The following is a 22091-nucleotide window of genomic DNA, read 5'->3' on the forward strand; positions in this document are numbered from 1 at the left end:
TTTCCTCCTTTCCCCCTCCTCTTCCTCGTCTTCTCCCTCTTCTTCCTCATCTTCCTTTTCCTCCATTCCTTCCCTCCTCCTCCCCTACCTCCTCCTTATCCTCCCCCACTTCCTCCTCCTCCCTCCTACACCGGCTCGGATGTGGCAGCCCATCAAGTGTTGGAAGGGGGTAAGTGTGTGTATGTGTGTGTGTGTGGGGGGGGGTTGCAGCAACCCCCCCCCCCCGCGCGGCAAGTGCTCTACAGATAAACATTTGCTTGCTCGGTGGACAAGTGTACTGGGGTAGGAAGTGGTGGTGGTGGTGGTTGTGGTGGAAGAGAAGAGGGAAGAGGAAAAGAGAGAGTCTAAATAAGGATATGGAGGAGTAGGAGAGATGACGGGGAGTGGGAGTAGGAGGAAGAAGGAGGAGGAAGAGGAAGAAGACGGGGAGGAGGAAAAATAATTCTTAAAAAAGAGCGTTCTTTTGACAACAGGAAAGGATGTAATACAGAACCCCCCCCCCTCCCCCTTGCTAACCTTGGCCTCGTGACGGAAGAAGATTGTCTTAAGGGTGAATGTGGGAGGATGGGTGGGGGTTACCTGAAGCAGAGCTCTCAATTAAGGTGGGGGGTGTAAGCACCCCCCTCCCCCTTGTTACCTGAAGGAGTACTACTGTCAACTGAATAAAACTGTTTGGCATTACCCAGGTTGCAGCAGGCACCCCTTAATGTGAGAGTGGGAGGGGACGTTGGTGATCCACTGCAGGATCACCGGTCTATCCCCAGAGGGATCATACAGCCTCAGAGAGAGGCATGGCCCTCCTTCTCACTACCGAGAGGTTACCCTTCCACTGAAAAGAGTCGCCTGGGGAATAGACAAACGACATTATTATTATTATTATTATTATTGTTGTTATTATTATTATTATTATTGTTATTATTATTATTATTATTATTATTATTATTATTATTATTATATTTCTTGTGAAGTTGGTAGTTAGGCGGTACACTAGATCAGTTTTATTTTAGCTAACGTTAACTGGTTTCACTCGACTCGGGCTTCAGACACTAAACCCCATGGCTTTCGTTTAGACGTTTAAGCCTCTCGTAGACGGTCAGCTGTGGAACACTAGATCCGTCTTGAATGTTGACGGGTTGATCAAGATCTTAGGGGTAGGATTGGGAAGCCCTTCACATGAATAAAATCGCCTGACGGCAGGCAAGGCCTTGGTCGCTTTGTAAGAGGCGATGAAGATCCCTGAAGCTCGACACTTTCTCGCAGAAAAGTCTTTGATGCCTCGAAAGCAGCATGGTTTCAAATTATAAGCATGAATGCACATGCTGGACGGCTCGTATAAGGAAGCACCCATAGATAGATTTATTGTACGTACATGAATTCATGTATATACATACTTTGCATGCATACTTACATACTTTACATGCATACATACTGCACATATTATTTTAAATTCTATGGAGACACACACACATATGCTGGATGGCACGTAAAATGAAGCAGCCATAGATATAATGTTATACGTACATTCATACATGTACATACAAACTTTACATACATACGTATATATAAATACATACATATTCGTAAGAGTATGAACATACACACGCACGCGCAAATACGTACTGTACATATATATATTGTAGCATTTCACGGACTGTGGTGTCCATGTCAATCGATAGTCGTTGGGATATTTTATGTGAGAATTTGTTTCCACTTTGGTTCGATTCGCTCTCCTCAAAAGGACGAAGGAAGATAAAGGGAGAGAGATTGAGAGACTGAAAATAGCTTCTCCCAACAGGTTTCAGGTGTTAATATTTCAGAAAGGTCAGGTGGATGTGGGATGAACTTCAGAGAGAGAGATGAAGTGCAATAAAGTGCTAGAGTTTCACTCCTGTGCGGTTCTTCCGCGCGCACACACACACACACACACAGAAAAACGTATATTAATCGAGTATTTAAACGTTCTTAGCGTCTAGAGGGAAAACATAGCCCATTAACGGTAGCCTGAATAAACACAATGAATGGATTATAAGAAGTCGGGGGATTAAACAAGATTTAATCTCCTAACGTATGTATAGGGTTACCTAATCTGAATGTAGACTTTAAATGGTTGGAGCTGTATTGGTAGTTAACCACAGGGGATATTGTTGCTGTTGTTATTATGTAAATGAGATAAAATGGAACATTACATTACTTCTTGTTGGCGTTTGAATTTGGTTTAGATGTTTGGAACGTGTTACCGGCGATTATCTCTGCTGAAAGGTGGTTGCGATTGGCCTAGTTTGGGGGGATTCCACGTCTTGGTTCGTCCGGTTGGTATTCACTTCGAGAATACTTTCGTCGATGTCATCAGTTCCCCTTGAGTTCCTCCAGGTGAGTCAAAGGAGGCACAAGTCTCTAGGATTTGAAGAGAATATTTTCATTGTGGACAAAAACAGGGCGAACATTGGGCCGTTTTGATCCTTTCGCTGCGGTGGTTGTGTTTATCGGATGAGTAGAATCGGCTGCCGGCAGGTAGAACAAAATTATTTTATGGAGGAAAGCGTAGATCAAAAAGTTGTTCGGGTAGGAGTATACTGTTCAGCTGATTGTTATCTCCTGTTGTTAGCCAGAACAAAATAGATATGAAGATTTCAAGACGGTGCGTCGTCTCCTCTATATCCTGTCGCTGCATAGCGGGCGGTTGTGGTTCCTCTCCTGACAGAAATCACCTGGCGGCTGGCAGAACATATATATCGTAAATAGCATTTCAAGAGTTTAATAGGGCATAGAATAAGGCATACGGTTTGTAGTGAGAACTGTGCATAGTCTGACCGCCTCAGGGTGTTTGGGTAAACGGTTATGTTCCAGAACCTTTGTTGGTCGTGGTCCCACTGATATTCTGATCATTACTAATATATATATATATATATATATATATATATATATATATATATATATATATATATATATATATATGTGTGTGTGTGTGTGTGTATACATTTTTAAGCTAATGTGGGCCTTTGTTGATTATATTCTGGTTGGTATCTGACGATCCTTGAGGCGTGCCCTTAGGAAGACAAATTATAACAAGTTCTTGTCTTGTAAAAGGGATTGGTTATTGCACTAGTAATTGATATTCAAACAGGCCCCGCCCACCATTCACGCCGTGGTGGCCTCTGATTGGCTGGGCCTAGGTGAGCCTTGCCGCTGATTGGCCAGGCCGCGGTGCGTGGCGCCACTCGGCCAGTGTGTTGAGTAATAAGGCGGAACGTTGAATATTTTGTATGCGATGGTTGTAGGGTAGAGGAAGGCTTGTGATATGTAAAGGCTTCGTGGTCTTCTTCCACTTCCTCCTATTCCTCCTCTTCCAAATCCTTTTCTCCAACGTCTCGTCTTTCTCCTCTTCCTCCTTTTTCTTCCTTTCCTTCCTCTCCTCCACATCCTCCTACTCCTGCTCTTCCTTTTCGTCCTAGTCCTTTTTCTCCAACGTCTCATCTGTCTCCTCTTCCTCCTCCTACTACTTCTCCTTTCCTCCTACTCTTCCTCTTCCTCCTAGTTCTTTTTGTCCTGTCTTATCTTTTTCCCCTTTTTCATTTTTCCTCTCCTCTCCTCCTCATTCCCTTCCCCCTTCTCTTCCTTCTCCTCCCTTTACTTCCCCTCCTTTTCCTTCCCGTAATCATCCTCTCCTCCTTTTCCTCCCTTCCTCCTCCTCCATCTCTAACTTCTGTTCCTCCCCCTCCACCTCCAACTCCTGCTGCTGCTTCTCCTCAAACTCCTTCTCCTCCTCATGATGTTCATCATTCTCTTCTTTTTTCCTTTCCTCCTCTTCCTTCCCCCTCCTTATTCTAACCCCCGTCCTCTTTGTGTTATTTTTCATGATTCATTTTAATTTCCATTAGCCTGCTGGCGCCTCGTAAATTATAAAAAAAAAAAAAAAAAAAATTGTAGTTTATAGCCATGCACGGGGTTGACATAATTGTGTCCATGCAGAACTCTCTATCTACACACACACACACACACACACACACATATATATATATATGTATATATATATATATATATATATATATATATATATACATATGCATTTATCAACCACAATTCACTTTAATTCTAAGCCATCAACTTCGAGAAACTCGAGGAGGCATAAATGCAGAAATTGAAACGTGGTACAGCCAAGGACTCGAACCTGCGCTAGCATGTGACAAATGATAGTGACTTAATCGATTGCGCCATCAAGAGAGATATAAGTTGAGCGCAAATTTTCTTATTCGTATGCTCAAGTTAAACGAACACGAAATTTTGCATTCAACCCATCTCCACTATGATAGTACAATTGGTAAGTATACAACGCGGGAAAGTATTTGTACAACACTGAATGGGTCCCAGTGAACAGATTTACATCACTTGTCACGTGCTAGCGCCGATTCGAGTCCTTGGCTGTATCACGTTTCAATCTCTGCATGTATGCCTCTTCAAGTTTCTCGAGGTTGATGGCTTAGAATTAAAGTGAATTGTGGTTGATAAATGTAAATCTGTTCACTGGGACCCATTCAGCGTTGTACATTATATTGTCATGGGCTTGCTAGGTTTGGCTTGAGTTGATGGAAAGTAAACTAATTTTGAGTCTAGGGGTAAGTCAAGTTGCAGATCGGGAGCAACCCCGTAACAATAAAGTGGAACGTATAGAGAATATAGATAGATTAAAGTACGTCCCAATGAAAAGCTCTATATGAGAGTGGATGTAAGCAAGATTATAATATAGGTTAGGTAAGATAGAAGTCTGCACGAAACTTAATAATCGATTTTTACTGCAAGTGAAAAGATATAATTTACTGTTTTTACATTTACAAACATACACTCGCAGTATTCTGAGGAATAACAAAAATACACTTTCCTAATAAAAGAAAACATACAACTCACAGATCACTGAGTTTTAACAAACTTATATAATTCAGACAAAATGATTAATAACCCTATACAAGTCCAAGAGAATTGGTTTACACTATTCTTGCGTATACTTGGTGCACAATCAACAGCGAAGAAGTGGCGAGACCAGGTACGTGAAGTCCACAGGGCGGGGGGGGGGGGGGTTGTATGTAAGAGTGAGAGCCGGCTGACGGGAGATTTGAAAGTCTCGTTCGATTCACGGTTGGCTATAACAATATATATATATATATATATATATATATATATATATATATATATATATATGTCCTCTCTCTCTCTCTCTCTCTTCCTCTTTCCTTAATCTCCACAATCCTCTTTGTTGTAGAAATCGCCCCATTTTTTCACTCTTTTTTTTCGGTTTTTGACTTTGGTTAGTTCACGCCTCGTTGGTCTTGACCGAGTGACGCGCTTGTTTCCCTTCCTCCTCCTCTTCCTCCTCCGTAACCTTCACCCAGCTGGTGACGCAGGGGGCTGGGTCGTGTCAGGTGAGGTCGGGAGGGTGGTGGGCGTGCGATGCTGCGGTACAAGATCGGACCACCCACCCACTCATTGTAGGTTAGTTCCCTCTCTCTCTCTCCTCTTCCCTCTCCCCACTCCCCCTCTCTCTCCCTCTCTTTCTGTCTCTCCTCACTGTCTCTCTCTCCCCATCACTCTCTCTCTCTTCTCTCTAGCGTAGGCCTCATGGTCTCTTGCAGTCTCCTTCATTCTTATGTTCTCTTCCCCACCCCCCTTCATATTGCCTTCTTCCTTCCACATGTCTTTTACAGTCCCCAGTCTTACATCCCTTAGTCCATTGTAGTCACCGTTCCGCAGTCTTCCCCTTCTTCCTAGCCTTCAAGCATCTCCCCATGATGCTGCTTCTCCTCCACCTCCTCCTCCAGTTGTTCCTTCTGTTCCTCCTCCTCCTCCTCCAGTTGTTCCTTCTGTTCCTCCTCCTCCTCCAGTTGCTCCTACTCCAGCTCCTCCTCCAGTTGGTCTCTCTCTGCTTTCTCCTTCTCCTCCTCCTCCCCCTCCACTCTTTTCTCTTCCCGCTGCTTCCTCCTGGTGCAGCTCCTTTTCCTCCGCCTCTACTGCTTCCTCCCCCATCCTCCTTTTGTTTTCCTACTCCAATTCCTCCTCCACTTATACTGCCCCTCCTTCTCCTCCCTCTCTCTTCCACCTCTAACTCCTTCAACTCTCCCCCTCCGCGTCACTCACCTTTCCCCGCTTCCTCCTCCTCCATTCTTTGCCCATCACTTTACGTCCTCCATTCTTCATTCTTTCCCTCCTCCCATCTCTCACCTTCCTCCTCCGACTTTCTTGGCAGACGTATGGTCACACCCGTCTTTGTATTGCAACGAGTCCCGTAAGTGAGCAGGGGGAGGAAGAAAAGGAGGAGGAGGACAATACATTCTGTATCCGCACGAAAGCTTTGTGCATTGTCTTATTAAAGAATGGCGTTCATTATGTTGAGACGACCAAGAAAGGTAGACCGAAGATGTATGTGTGTATAGTTTGTATAGGTGTGTGTTTGTGTGCGTGTGTATATATTATTTATTTTTAGGTTTTTTAAAACTTAAGAGTTTAACGTTATTCTTAATTTGTTTCTTTTATCCAGGAACGAAAAAGAATGTTTCGTTTCTATACATTATTTATACAAACATAATATAACAATCACTTTTTGTTGGATAACAATTTGAAGTATATTCTAAGGAAATTTACATCAGAAGAAAATCACTTGAGATAACAATCCCTTAACACTAACATTTAACTTACGCGGAATGTGGATAAACAAGTTGGGGGGGGGGGGAGTCATTCACGAGATCCGGAAAAAGCCCGTTTGACATTCGAATTCCCAAAAGGCAAAAAGGTGAACTTAAAATCAAATAAGAAACCTCACACCAGACATAGGACGTATTTCCTCATCTCTATGTAAAAAAATGAGTTTTAACCCCTAGGCTGTTACTACATACCTTGTGGGAAAAAGGTCCCTGCAAAAAGGAGACGGGTGGCCAGTTGCCGACTCGACGAGAAGAGGGAGAGAACAACCCGAGGGAGGTTTGAAACCTCCCTAAAATACTCGCAGTTGACCTGACACGTCAATGTAGACGAAGGGGGCAACAAAGGAAAATTTTCCTGTTCCACTTTAGATAACTGCATTACAGCATAACCTACATACTAACCTTAAAGTACACATAAGAAAATACGTATCCAAAATTACCTTACTAACACAGAAAAGAGAAGCAAAACATCAAGATAATTAACTGGCAACTCGAGTACACAATGCGCATGCCCAGCCTGCCGGTGATGGAATCACCGTTACTATACGTCTAAACTTAAATGCAATACAGAAATTGAAGTACGTCGCAGCGTACTGACACATAGTATCTGTGCTACAAGTTGTATTAAATTAATTTTGTCACATTACATCAACGAGGAAAGTAAAATAAATAAGAAAAGAAAAAAATACAAACTGGTAATTTACACACATAACCTGTCCAAACATTGTCCATATGAGCTGAGGCCAGGAAAACCAAAACTTCCGCAGTGATGTGACCAATGTTGACCTTCAGGGTGTGACAATGGTATACACCGACGACAGAGATAGGCGGGGTGGGGTTAAGCTATGTGCTGATAGATAACTAATGACCAACACGAAAAAAAAAATGTGGACATTGACTACGTGACAATACACACACACACACACACACACACACACACACACACACACACACACACACACACACACACACACACACACACACACACACACACAAAAGAATATATATATATATATATATATATATATATATATATATATATATATATATATATATATATATATAAGTTACCTTTTGGAGGTTAGAATATTTGAAGTAGAGCTAATTTATTTACTTTTGTCCAGAAATAGGAAAGTGTGTTTCGTTTGAAAATTTTATTTACACAAAATAACAAAAGCACTCGGTAACTTATCACAAGTATTTTATTTTAAGGAAACTTAAAATCAGAAGACAAGAAATCACGTGAATTATAAAAACCCTTAAATTAGTTTACGCGTTATGTGAATAAACAAGGTGGAGAAAACAGAAGAACAAGGTCACTCACGAAAACAAAATGGTAAAAGACCGTATGACACACCAATTTTTAAAAAAGGGTAACATAAAAAAAACACCAGACATAGGACGTACTTCCTATAAAAATCACTACGTGATACTACTGTTGTTACTACTGCTGTTACTACATGCCTTGTGGGAAAAGTCCCCGAAAAGGAGACTGATGGCAGGCTACCGACTCGAACGAGATGAGGAAGAGAAACGACCCGAAGAAGGTTGAAGCCTCTTTAGAATACTTGCAATTGACCTGACACGTCAATGGAGCCAAAGGGTGCAACAAAGGAAGTTTTCCCAGTCCCACTTTGGATAACAGATTACAGCCTAACCACTTACATAACCTTAAATTGCTCAAACAAGAATATTATGTACGTATCCAAAAATCTTAATACTAATACAAAATAAATAAATAAAGAATAACTGGCAACTCCATTGCGCAATGCTTATGTCCAGGTTGACGGTGATGGAAACCGATACCATATGTCTAAACTTAAATACAATACAAAAATTGGAGTACGTCGCAGCGTACTGACATATGGTATCTGTGTTAAAAGTTGTAATATATTAATCTGGTCACATTACATCAAAGAGAAAAGTAAAATAATACGAAAAGCATAAAAAATACACCCGCTGTGATCTGACAGATGTTGACTTTCTGAGTGTGACACTGGTGTACACAGATGACATATAAGGAAAGGTTAATTGATTATTTTGTTCTATTTCCGAGAAAAAGAAAAAATAAAATAAAAACGTGGACATTGGCTACGTGACTATATATGTATATATATATATATATATATATATATATATATATATATATATATATATATATATGCAAGCAATCACATCACCGTGATACAAAAATGCAAAATAACAACAGAAGGGAAACTTGGAGACAATAAGTACTTTTTTAAATTACATCTTTAGACTAAATGCTGAAGATGTAATATACGAAAGTACTTACTGTGTACAAGTTTTCCTTCTGTGGTTATTTTGCATATATGTTACACACACGAGCTTCGGAACTGTCAACATCTCGAGCTCTGTCGAATGCCGAAGAAAACGAAAATTCTTTATTGTGCAAGGAAAATGGGAGACCTGGTTTGTATTAAATGGGAGGGGGAGCAATTGTGGTTACCCAAAGTTATTTCTCTGCAGTGATAGTTTGATTTGATAAGAGAAAATGCAGGAAAATAAAAACGATGATTTTGAGACGAGTGTCGACTCGAAAGCAGAACCATCTAGGGACGCCACGCCGAAGTACAATGTAAACAGAGGACTTGAAACACCAGCAAGATAATGAAGACTCCTTTTCCGGTTTTGGTAAGTACGAAAGAAGAAATTTGAGGCGAATGTTAGACATGGAAAGGGAAATGAGTAATAATAGAAAATGGTGGGCGAACGAAATAATTGAACTAAGAAAGGAGATTGTAGAATTAATGGAATGTTTAACCCAAGCTAACAACGAGATATCCGATCTGAAGAAATCAAACTCTGAACTTAGGAACGAACTCAAGATAATAAAAAGTGATATAATAGAAGTTAAATGTGAAAATGAAAAAATGAAGATTAAAGATACTACCAATAGTACCAATAGTGAGCACTTGAAAAAAGGTAAATAACAAAATAAAAGAAATGACTGAAAGAATAGAAGAAAACTTAGGTGAGGAAAGTATGCAAAATATTAAGAAATGGAATGTAAACGGAGAAAATGAAGAAATTGCCTTTAAAGAAATAGTACAGCAACAGATGAAGGAAAATGCAAAAGATACAATCATTCAAGTAATTAAAAAAGGGCAAATTAGATAGAAAAAATTATTGTTATATATGGACTAAGGGTCAGGACATGGACATGATATGGACATGGTCAGGTGAGGTACATGAGGGAAAAATCATAAAAAGAAATAACAATATAAACTCTAAAAGAAATACAAGATGGCGACCTGGAAGTAGAGAAAGATGTAGAAGTATATAGCATGGGACAATATTCTAAGGAAAGAAATCGATCACTAAAGATAAAACTAAGATAGCAAATGGAAGTAGAAGACATAGTAGAAAAGCAAGTAAGTTGACAAGGAGCGAACACTACAACAAGATATAAGTTAAGGGGTCCAATACCATCTAATAGTGTTGGACACGGGTTATACAATTATTGGATTAAAAACAAATGAGAAACAAGAAGGAATCATGTTCTTGGCCAAGAAAAACTTGAATGTGACGAAGGTTACCGAAGACAGATACATGAAAAGTAGAAAGTTTGTGGTGATTTATGTGCCCCCAAAAACGGGCTCTTGGAAAGAGAACGAGCATTCAAAAATGCTAGAAGATACAAGGCACTCATTAAACGAGATACTAATGGACGGAGGTAACTTGGTACTTATGGGATACTTTAACTGCTAAGAAATTTATTGGGAAGAAATGACAGTGAAGGGCAGAGAGGACCTATGAGGAAATGTATTACTGGACATGGCCAAGGAACATACAATGACACAATGGATCAATGAAAATACCAGATACAGAAGTAATGAGACTGGATTTAATATTTACAACCGAACCTGAAATTGTAGATAAAATTGAATAAAAGACAGCATTTGGAAAGAGTGACCACATACTAATACAGGCTGAACTAAAGGAAGAAATATATACGGAGAGAAATGAGAAGTACAGAAAAGGAAGATTGATTCACAACAAAACGGACTTTGGAAAACTTAAGAAATTCTTTCATAATGCAAATTGGAGAAAATTCTACACTGAAGAGACTAAAGTGGAAGAGAAATGGGCGATCTTGATGGAAATCTATAATGAAGGGATGAATAGGTACGTACCAGGACAGAAATAAGAGAGTGTACATTAAATGCTGGTTCAACAGAAGATGCAGTGAGGCGAAAGATAGAAGAGACAAAGCTTAGAAAAGGTGGAGAAAATATGAAAAAAAATATTGAAAATGGCATATACAGGGTGGGGCGCGGAAACTTCCCGATTTGGGGATTGAATTATAAAGTGTTTACACTTCACAATTCTTTATTCTACTTTTATGTCTGTCACACAATATCTTTTAAATGTCCACCTCCATTGTTAATACACTGATTCAGACGATTTCGGAAGCTTTGGTCTACTCTCTCTAGCATGGTGAGCAGTATATTGGCTATTTGAGTGCGGATGGCATTCTGTAGGTCTTCCAGGGTCTGTGGACGGTCGTTATAAACCAGGGATTTGAGATAATCCCACAGGAAATTATCACAGGGGGCTAAATCAGGCGAGCGCGCTGGCCAGTTTAAATCGCCTCTCAGGGAAATCAGCGCGCTCGCCTGATTTAGGCCCCAATGATTATTTCCTGTGGGGTTATATCAAATCCATGGTTTATAACGACCGTCCATAGACCCTGGAAGACCTACAGAATGCCATCCGCACTCAAATAGCCAATATACCGCTCACCATCCTAGAGAGAGTAGACCAAAGCTTCCGAAATCGTCTGAATCAGTGTATTGACAATGGAGGTGGACATTTAAAAGATATTGTTTTTAGAACTGTGTAAAAGTAAATCTCCCATGTTGTGTGACAGACATAAAAGTAGAATAAAGAATTGTGAAGTGTAAACACTTTATAATTCAATCCCCAAATCGGGAAGTTTCCGCGCCCCACCCTGTATAAACTATAGAAATGAATATGTAAAAGTGCGCAGAAAAAAAAAGCCATGAAAAAGACATCATAGAAAAATGTAAAGATCAACCCAAACTATTCTATAGATATGTGAATGGTAAACTTAAAAATAAACAGAAAATGGTGAAACTATGCCAAGGAAATACAGAATACACAGAAGATCAAGAAATAGCTGAAGTCATGAACAATCACTTCAAGGCTGTTTTCACTAGAGAAAGAGTACAGCATTGGGATTTAGGAAGCGAAGTGCGATATCCCCCCCCCCCCATGAGCGAAATAACAATAACAGGAAAAGAAATAACGGAGCAATTAACGAACCTTGACGTTAGGAAATGGCACGGCCCGGACGGAATTGCAAACTGGATACTAAAAGAATGCAAAGAAGTACTAATGGACAAAATATATAATAAGTTGCTCACTCAAAGAAGAAAAATGCCAACATTGTACCAGTATACAGTATAAAGGAGGAAACAAGGAAGAACCAAGTAATTACAGACCAGTCTCCCTAACAAGCACTGTAGCCAAAAATTGAGAAAATTATAAAGAATATATGGGTAAAACACCTGGAAGAAAACAATATAATATACCCGAGACTATATATAAGAAAGGAAGAGATGGGCTGATTGTGCTTTCCTAGACTTACAAAAAGCCTTTGACAAAGTACCACACAAAAAATTATTGAAAAAAAAATATATATATATATAGGAGGGATACAAGGCAACCTACTAAACTGGATGGAGGACTTCCTGAATGGTAGAAAAATGAGAGTAGTACTCAGAGAAAAGTATTCAGGTTGGAAGTAGGTGATTAGTAGAGTCCCGCAAGGATCCGTATTGGTTCCAATAATGTTCACTATTTATGTGAATGACATGGATGATGATGTGGAATGTGACATGAGCTTCTTTGTAGACGATGCTAAATTTTTGAGGAAAGTGAAAACCGAAACTAACTGCGAATCACTACAGCGAGACCTGAACAAGGTTTGGAAATGGAGTCTGAAGTGGAGAGTGGACTTCAACATTAAGAAATGTAGCATAATGGAGTTCAGTAAAAATAAAATATAAAATATCAGGACAATATACAATTGGAACTAAGGAGGGAAAGAAAGTGGGATCTGGAAAAGACCTGGGAGGAATTATCTCAAAACAAATAAACAAAATTGTCGGAGAATCCTGTAACTTGCTAAGATCGATAAAAGTGGCGTTTACCTATTTGGATGAAGAAATGATTATAAAAAAATATTAGTCTTATTAATAAGGCCTAGACTGGAGTATGCTGCGACATTATGGTCACCCAGTACCAAAATGAATATAAAGAAAATTGAAAGAATCCAGAGAGACCACGAAGATGGCCCCAGCATTTTCAAACCTGTCATATGAAGAGAGACTGGCTGAATTGAAGTTACCTACTCTGGAACAAAGAAGAGAGAGGCGACCTACTGACCATCTATAGAATCATAAAAGGCACAGAAATATTTGATAGAGAGGACTTACTAAATTGGGAGAAGAGAAACACAAGAGGACGTGGAAAGAAACTCAGAAAGGATAGTTATAGAAGAGATTTGAAAAACTACAATTTTGCTCATAGAATGATGGACACTTGGAACAAGCTGGATGAAACAATAGTGTGTGGAAAAACCATACACGAATTTAAGAGCAAACTAGACATTGCGAGATACAAAGACGGGATAAAACGAGCGTAGCTCCCCTTCCTGTAAGATACAACTAGGTAAATACAACTAGATCTCGCCAGTCACTACGGCGGTCCAGGTTCGACTTTCCCCAAGGGCTGAAAGAATTTCAGTATCGCTGCGCTGCGGGGTGTTACTCCAACTCTCGTGGGCGGGAAGTTGGGTGTGTGTGTGCGTATATTACCCATAGATCGGTCATACTAGCTCTGAACTCTCATCCGGGAGGTTAATAACTGTCGATCACGAGTCCAACACGTGGTCCAAGACCATGGTGAATACACAAGGCCAGGCCTTCGCACGGCTTTGAACTCTGGTCTCTCTGAGCGTGAGTCACAAGAGCTACACTGCGCCACTCATTTCGAAACTGTTGTAGTCTTACATTAAGGGTTGGACCAATTTGTTCCATGATATATGTATATACTATATATATATATATATATATATATATATATATATATATATATATGTATGTATATATGGATACGGTATAATATATATATATATATATATATATATATATATATACACACACACAGTTGTGTGACTCAACTATTATTGGTGCAGTTGTTGCCCTGCGATTTTATTAATCTGAAAAGGGGTTCAGGTCCTAGTGTGAATGAGCTCATGAGTGGTCGAGACCCAACTCGGGCATAAGTCCGACTCTCGGGAGGTGTCGTTGGGCGATTTTATTCAGTGCAGCGCCACAGTTTTGATGACCTCGTTAGCCAGAATGAAATAGGCCAAGTACGTTCTCGGGTCTACCAGCATCATGGTTATAAATTGATTAATTTATGTATTTGTTTTTATTAACTTAATTGTTTATTTATTTTCATGCGTTTTGTTTGATTATATATTGTATTTTTTGTGTATTGCGTTATAAGGTTTTCATCTAGTTTTGTGAAAATTGAACGCTTGATGCGGGTATAATTTTATCATTTGTGTACAGCGTAGTATATCTGTGACCTCCCAACTTCACACACACACACACACACACACACACACACACACACACACACACACACACACACACGTACGTACGTACGTACGTTTGCTGGAATTTGTTTATCGTGTGTCTTTTCAGTGTCCGGACATCCCGCCCCGTACTAGGGACATTTGACCACCACATGTTTCTCATCCACCATTTTCTTCTGCTCCTCCTTCGTCCTTTTCCTCTTTCCCAACCTCTTGTTATTATTATTTTTCTTCTGCTTCTCCTTCGTCTTCTTCCTCTTCTACTTCTGCTCTTTCGTCTTCCTCTTCCCCAGCCTCCTCTTCTTTTTCTTTTCTTCTGCTCCTTCGTCTTTTTCTTCTTCCGTCACCACGGCGTTGGCATCGTGCTCGTTCCAGTGAAGGGTGCATCTGCCTGCCTCGCGGGCGGCAAAGGGCGGACATGGCGGGTGGGAGGAGGCAACGATCTCAGTCACTAATGTAATCATTTAACGTTATTATCATTATCATTATTATTATTATTACTATTACTATTACTATTATTTATTATTCTTATTCTTATTATTATTATTAGTAGTAGTAATCTCATTATCATTAGTATTGTTATCATTATCGTCGGTATTGTTATCAATGCGGGTGCAGGAAGTCGTTCATCATAGATTGTGTTCAGATATCAAAATGGAGATCGATTAACATTTGCTAACTCGGAAGAAAAATGTAAGGAAAAAATTCCAGCTTCACCAAAGTCGGAGCTAAAAAACCCAGTGCCACCATTGCCTTCACAAATGCTATTACCACCACCACCACCACCACATTTACCAACATTACCACCACCATTACTCCCACAACCATTTACCACACTCTCCACCCACCCTTGCCATTTCCCATTACCCCATTCCACCTTTATCTTGCACTGTCACCACCACTACCACCACCACCATCGCCACCACTACCACCACCGCCGCCGCCGCCACTTACCCTCGACTCATCGCGGTGGTTCTTCAGTGGCGGCTGTTTTGTTTTGCTTCTTTTTCTTTCTTTCATCGTTACTTCGGAGGGGTTAGTCCTGACTTGTTTTTCTGTGATGGACCGGGAAATTGTGTCTGTGATCCATCGTAAAGAGAGAGAGAGAGAGGAAGGTATGGTATTGGTAGTACAAAAGAATAAATAAATATAATAATAATAATTTCGGCAGGAATCCGGAGCGACCTTCTCCCTCTTCTTCTACCAGTTAATTCACTCGCCCAATTCATCGCCCCGCTCTCCCTCCATCACCGCTCTGTGTTGGCTCCCCCCCCCTCTCTCTCTCTCTCTCTCTCTCTCTCTCTCTCTCTCTCTCTCTCTCTCTCTCTCTCTCTCTCTCTCTCTCTCTCTCTCTCTCTCTCTCTCTCTCTCTCTCTCTCTCTCTCTAAAATCTTTCCTCTTCCACTCTTCTTCTCCCCACACCCTTTTATACTGCTCTCTCTATCTCTCTCTCACACACACACGCACGCACGCACATACGTACGTACATTGACAGAGACATGGACAGCCTAATTACGATAATCGGGGTGGGGGGACTTAAACCTGCGGTGCCCCAGATTAAAATGAGGTTTTTCCGATAAGGCCGGAGTGGCGTCGCTGTATCCATCGTCAGTGGAGATAGCGCAGTGTCTCCCGTCAGGAGGAGGGGGAGGAGGAGGAGGAGGCAGGGAAGGAGGGTGGGAGAGGAGGAGGGTAGGACAAGACACCCGGTTCTCGCTTACAGAGTGATTAGCGCCGGAGGCTCGCTCGCCTGGGGGGGGGGTCTTCCTTCCGTAGGTCGGTCGGAGGCAAGGCGCCTTTGCTATTTTACTTAACGTAGGTCGGTCTTTGGCAAGTTGCCTTTACGATTTTATTTTCCGGAGGTTGGTCTGAGGCAATGTGCCTTTGCAATTTTACTTTCCGTAGGTGACAGTGAGCCCGGCGGGTGATGGAAAAGGGAATGCGTTAATTTTAGTGTTTGTCCTTGTGTGTGTGTGTGTGTGTGTCTCGTCTGTACGCATGTACCTGCTGGTGGCCGAGGTGGATGATGAAAGGGAAAATGAAAACATGTAGATTTTTGTACAAAGGCAGTGTGATGAGACGTGAGGTGCCTGAAGACCAGAGTCAAGACGGATTGTTTGTATGGATGCGAGACGTGGACGAAGGACGGTGTGGGAAAGTCGTGGGGGACCTCACGTTGGCCCCTTCGGAGAGGAGGGACATGCAGTGTAGCTGTTCCTTGAGGAAGAGCTCGAGCTGAAATAGCCCCTACCGTAGTTCCTGGGGATCTTCTTGTGTATATAAAAATGTATATAGCACTCCGGGAGTCAGAATACGATTTAATTTGTTATAGTTAAGGTTAATCGAGATGGGTTAAGGCATATCGCGATGGGCTATTTTTTTCCTCCGACTATTGGAGCATATTTACAGGCCGCAGCTTTCGGGAAGTAATCTGATGATGTGCTGCAGGAAAATAATTTTCCTCCTGCATAATATCAAATGACATTCTATGCAAATTGTTGAGAAAACTAAAATAGTTATTTTACTGCGGAAAAAGTTCTAGGTAAATGGGCGGTACCGCCAAAGAATTAAAGGTTGGAGGAAAAATAGCCCAGATTGAACGCCTTCAACTGTGTGTGTGTACGGGGGAGTCTCCTTTCCTATGACATAATAAAAATCGCTTGACGGCAACCAGGATAAATTATTTAGGTTGTTAATGGCGATGGGGTTTAAAGGTGAAGAGAGGTTGGTGAGGGGGGGAGTGAAAGCGGGTCCCGTTTCTTTCCATGTGTGATGTCGCTCCTCCCTTCCCCGTGCACTGTTGGAGGGAAGGGTGGATGGAGGAGGAGGAGGAGGATGGAGGAGAGGGAGTAGAGAGGGCCCCCCGTGTGTACTGTTTGGAGTGACCTTCGTCCTTGGCACTGCGTCGGCACTGTGCCTAAGAGTGGAGGGGCGCGGGGCGTGGTTGGAGGGCGCTGTGGCGTCAGGTGTGCTCTTGAAGGAGGAGTGCCAGTGGAGGTGAGGCGCCTTGGACGGGGAGTTTCCCCCTGGGTCCTCCTCGGGAGAAGGAGGAGGTGATGATGATGATGGTGGTGGTGGTGGGGGTGGGGGTCTGTCTTGGAGTGAAGTGCCACTGGATGGCAACGGATGGCACGCATCCGTTGGAACGGGTTTGGTGACGTCAGGATTGAGAAAGGAGGAGTGGAGTGAGGGAGGGGGAGGAGGCTTTCAGCTTAAGCTTACAACGATCGGTTCCTTCTGTACTTTTCCATCTCCCCCTCCGTCCTTCTTCGTCTCCTCCTTCCTCTCACTCTTTCTCTCGATCTTCCTCTCATTTCTCCTCTCTTCCTCTCCCACTTATTCTCCCTTTCCTTCTTTTCTCATTCCCTCTCCCCACATTTCCTCCCCTGCCATTTCCCTTACTCCCTTCCCTATCTCCTTTTTTTCACCTTTGTGTCTCTCTCCCTTGTTTTCCTTTCCTATTTTTTTCTCTCCCTTGTTTTCCTTTCCTATTTTTTTCCTTTCCTATTTTTTTCCTCTCCCTCTTTTCCTCTCTATTCTCTCACTCCTGGTTTCCCTTCTTTCCACCCTCATTTTTCGCTCCCATGTACATCATTTTCTTTCGTCCATGTACTATCTCACCCCTGCGCGTGCGCGAACACACACACACACACACACACACACACACACACACACACACACACACACACACACACACACACACACACACACTGTTGAAAAAAGTGAAAACGGATGAAGATTGTGAGTCACTACAGAATGATCTGAACAAAGTACAGGAATGGAGTAGGAAGTGGGAGATGGAGTTCAACACTAAAAAGTGTAGTATAATGGAATTTGGAAAAAGCAAAAACAGAATAATAGGATCATATAAATTGGGAGAAGAAGGAATAAAAAAAGTAGAGAATGAGAAGGACCTGGGAGTCATTGTTATGAATAATATGTCACCTGAGAAACATATAAATAAGATTTTTGGAGAAACTTATAATTTGATAAGAACAATCAAAGTGGCATTTGCATACCTGGATGAAGAAATGGTGAAGAAAATTCTAACCACTCTGATAAGACCAAAATTGGAATATGCAGCAACAGTATGGTCACCAAGTACAAAAAAATGTAAAAAAAAAAAAAAAATTGAAAGAATACAAAGAGCAATTACAAAATTGGCACCAACACTCTCAAAACTATCATATGAAGAGAGACTAGCAAAACTTGAACTACAGACATTAGAGCAAAGAAGAGAGAGAGGAGATTTGATAGCTATTTACAGAATCATGAAAGGCATAGAAGTTATTGATAGAGAGAATCTGATAAAATGGGATGATGGAAACACAAGAGGACACGGAAGGAAAATCAAGAAGGACAGCTATAGAAGAGATCTGAAAAAGAACAGCTTTCCTCACAGAGTAATAGACAGTTGGAACAAGTTGGATGAAAAAATAGTGTGTGCAAGAACAATACATGAATTTAAAAATAGTTTAGATAAAATGAGATATGGAGACGGGACCCCACGAGCGTAGCTCTCCTTCCCGTGAAATACAACTAGGTAAATCCAACTAGGGAAATACACGCACGCAAAACACTATATGCTACTTCATATATTTGATTTTGCTTGACAAGACATGGTTTTATGTAGCTGTGGTTGGATCTTAGACACATATGTTTCGGAAAATAAGATATTCTTGGGGTGTATCTTCACTGAATTTATTTATTTATTTATTTGTTTTTCTGTTTTTTAGTCAGAACAGTCAGAATTCTGCCATGTTGATGGGGGTAAGAGGGAGGTGGGTGGTGGCTGGACGGTGGCTGTGACGGCTTTGCTCGGGGGCGGCGGGGGAGTGTGTTGTTGCTGACTGTAAAGTGAGGGGTCCTGTCACTGGTGGCCGGGTCGCACCACTGGATGTCCTGTTGTGTCTGCTCCCCAACTGCTCTAGTGGATGCGGTCGTTTTGGTGGGCGGAGGAGGAGAAAGAGGAAGAGGAGGAGGAGGGTGAAAGAGAAAATAAAGAACATGAGGGGAGGGAAGGAAAGGAAGGTGAAATGGGGATGAATAAGGGTAGATGGCAGGGGAGAAGAAAAGTATAATGGAGGAAGGAAAGTAATGAAGTGCTGTCACTTTTGCGAATAGAGATACATAATGAAGGAGAAAGGGAAGAAAGTACCATTGGCACGGTCGAGAGGTTCCGTGATGGAGAGCACGATGTTGGAGATGTCAAGGGTTGCCACACTTAGAGTGAAAAAAGTGAGGAGCCTGCGCCACGAGGCGCTGAGTAGCTGCGGGGGAACCTCTGCCGTATGATACACTTTTGTGACTTTTTTTTTTTGGGGGGGGGTAGTCAGGTCACCAACAGTCACTGCTGGGAATTGGAGTGAAGTGCGGGATTCGAACCCACAACTAAGCGAATGTGAGACCAGTACGCTTCCGATGACACCAGCAGCACGTAAGAGGGCAGCCTTAACATTGAAGAAGAGGGAGGATAACTCTGAAGGAAAAGGGCCATTCCTAGATGTAACCTGTAAAGAAAGGCAAGGGCCATTCCTGGTGAAGATAACTTTCATATCTGATGGTGAATAGATAATGAAAATGTGTGCGCCATGCCATTGTACACAAGTTATTAGGTCATTATAAAGTTTCATTTTTATTTTGTGATTTATTTTTATTATTTTTTTTTTAACTGTACGGTATGATATGGAACTTGTTTTGATGATTGTAAAAGCTTCGTTTTTTGGATAACCTGATAGAATGTTCATGTATTTTGGACAAAAAAATATATACTTACGATTATAATATGTTTCTGTGGTAATTGAATATCAGAATCTGGAGTGTGTATGGGGCTTACCTTTGAGGGGGTCCTTGAGGTTGAAGTTAGGATGAGGTAAGAGGACAGATGTTATGGTGACGTGGACCCTGCAGGCTAGGGTGCAGGGCGCTAGGGGGTGGATAGTAGGAGGTGGTGGGTGTGGAGCCCTGTGGACAAGTGTGGTTATGGTGGATGGCGAGGGAGGCTTTTGTCGTTCTCGCAGTCAGCGGTCACTCTTGCATTGCTTTTTATTTATGCGGTAAACGGCTGGCGCCGCATTGACACGGAACTTTGTGTGTGTGTATCAGTGTACGTTGTATCCAACTTGAATCGCCTGGTACAGAGCGCCCAGGATACCAACAAACAGGCACTCCCGTTCGGGTTGGATATATAAATGACATCGGAAGATAGACGTCGTGGGATTCTCATGGGTCTACAGTGCTCTATGTACAGTGGCAGCAGGGAGGGGTGTAGATACCATAGGAATGCAAAAGAACGAAAACAAAAGAGAAAGAAAAGACCGGGATCTGTCCAAGTCTTGGGAGTTAGCACCGTAGTCATGTGGTTTCACACTTAATTACCTCGGAAATTATTATTCGCTCCCTCCCCACTTTCATCAGTCCCTGTGGTTTCTTTATTGTTGCCGGAGACTGTTTGCTCCCGAGCCCTCCTCCAGTCCCCTAGTCACCGTTCAGCCTCCCTAAAGCCCCCTAACACCTCACCGCCCCCCTAACCCCCCAAACACCTCCCCCCTTGCCGTCGCTTTTTCACGTTGCCTTCGAACTTTCCCTCCCGAGTATGACTGTGTTTTTCTTTTGTTGCAGCAACAAGTGCCTTAACGAGAAACGCCGACGGGAGCAGGAGAACACGTACATCGAGGAGCTGGCCGAGCTGATCCAAGCCAGCTACGCCTCGGACATGAGCTCACTCTCCGTCAAGCCTGACAAGTGTGCCATCCTGCAGCAGACAGTAAACCGGGTATGTATTCTTCAGGCCAAGGGGTCGTGGTCGTCCGGTGGGTAGCATGCCGCCGCGACCGCCGCCCCAGTTACAATGAGAGGACATAATCATAGAAGACCTCTCTGTCCATAACTGATATACATATATATATATATATATATATATATATATATATATATATGTATATATATATATACATATACATATACATATATATACATATAAATATATATATATATACATATATATATATATATATATATATATATATTAGAATAGAAACAAAATTATAACTAGGAAGCAATAAATGAGCAAATAATTAAACGAGAAATAGGACAGAAATAATGTATTCAAGTAGATTTTAGAACATCGAAATGTATAACACTAAGTCGTCAGGTTATTATTGGTTTGGGAGTCCTTCCCAGTGGGTAGTGGGCACGGATGGTTAGCGAGCTCAGTTAACACGGTAAAGATCTTGGGTTCGAGGCTGGCCTGGTGGTTCATATTGAGTCGGGGTCTGGTTCGGGGGTCAGCGAGCTTAACCGACATTGTGGATAGAGCATATTACCGAGCGTGGTTAATTCGTTTTGTGTTAACTCGTAAAGGGTGGTGGTGTGCCCATCAGCTCATTTAAATCGCCGCCTGGCGGCAGTCAGAAAATAGTATATAGGAAGACAATTGCTTATAGATGTATCTCCAAGAAAAGAATCAAATTGCTTAAACTATTGTTACCGATCACTTTTCGAAGCGTTTGCATCTAACCTATACAAAAATCATGTTTTTAAAGAAATTAAATAAATAAGCAAATGATATCCGACCAATGAGGCAATGCCTGTGAAAAAAAAAATGGGCTCGACAGACTGGGAGCATCCTTGCGACCCTGAAGTGGCAGTGTGGGAGGTCGTGTTGGGGGTTGTGGTTGACCGTGTTAATGCACTTTTTTTCCTGGGGGGGTGGGGGAGTTGCCATGCTTGTCTAGGACTAAGTCAACGCT

The 22091-nt window shown here is 41.8% G+C and overlaps 1 protein-coding gene across 17 annotated transcripts in view; it reads left to right on the plus strand.

Moving 5' to 3' along the window:
• The window catches only part of LOC143028642 (uncharacterized), a 614584-nt gene that overhangs the window by 321252 nt on the left and 271241 nt on the right, over positions 1-22091 (plus strand). For all 17 annotated transcript variants that reach the window (XM_076191067.1, XM_076191062.1, XM_076191063.1 and 14 more), the window contains one exon: positions 20962-21115. In XM_076191067.1, the coding sequence (XP_076047182.1) occupies positions 20962-21115 (154 nt within the window). The remainder of the gene's footprint in view (positions 1-20961; positions 21116-22091) is intronic.

The sequence above is a fragment of the Oratosquilla oratoria genome, chromosome 9 (genome assembly GCF_046742065.1).
Source record: "Oratosquilla oratoria isolate Oo_2021 chromosome 9, ASM4674206v1, whole genome shotgun sequence".
Taxonomy (NCBI): Eukaryota; Metazoa; Arthropoda; class Malacostraca; order Stomatopoda; family Squillidae; genus Oratosquilla; species Oratosquilla oratoria.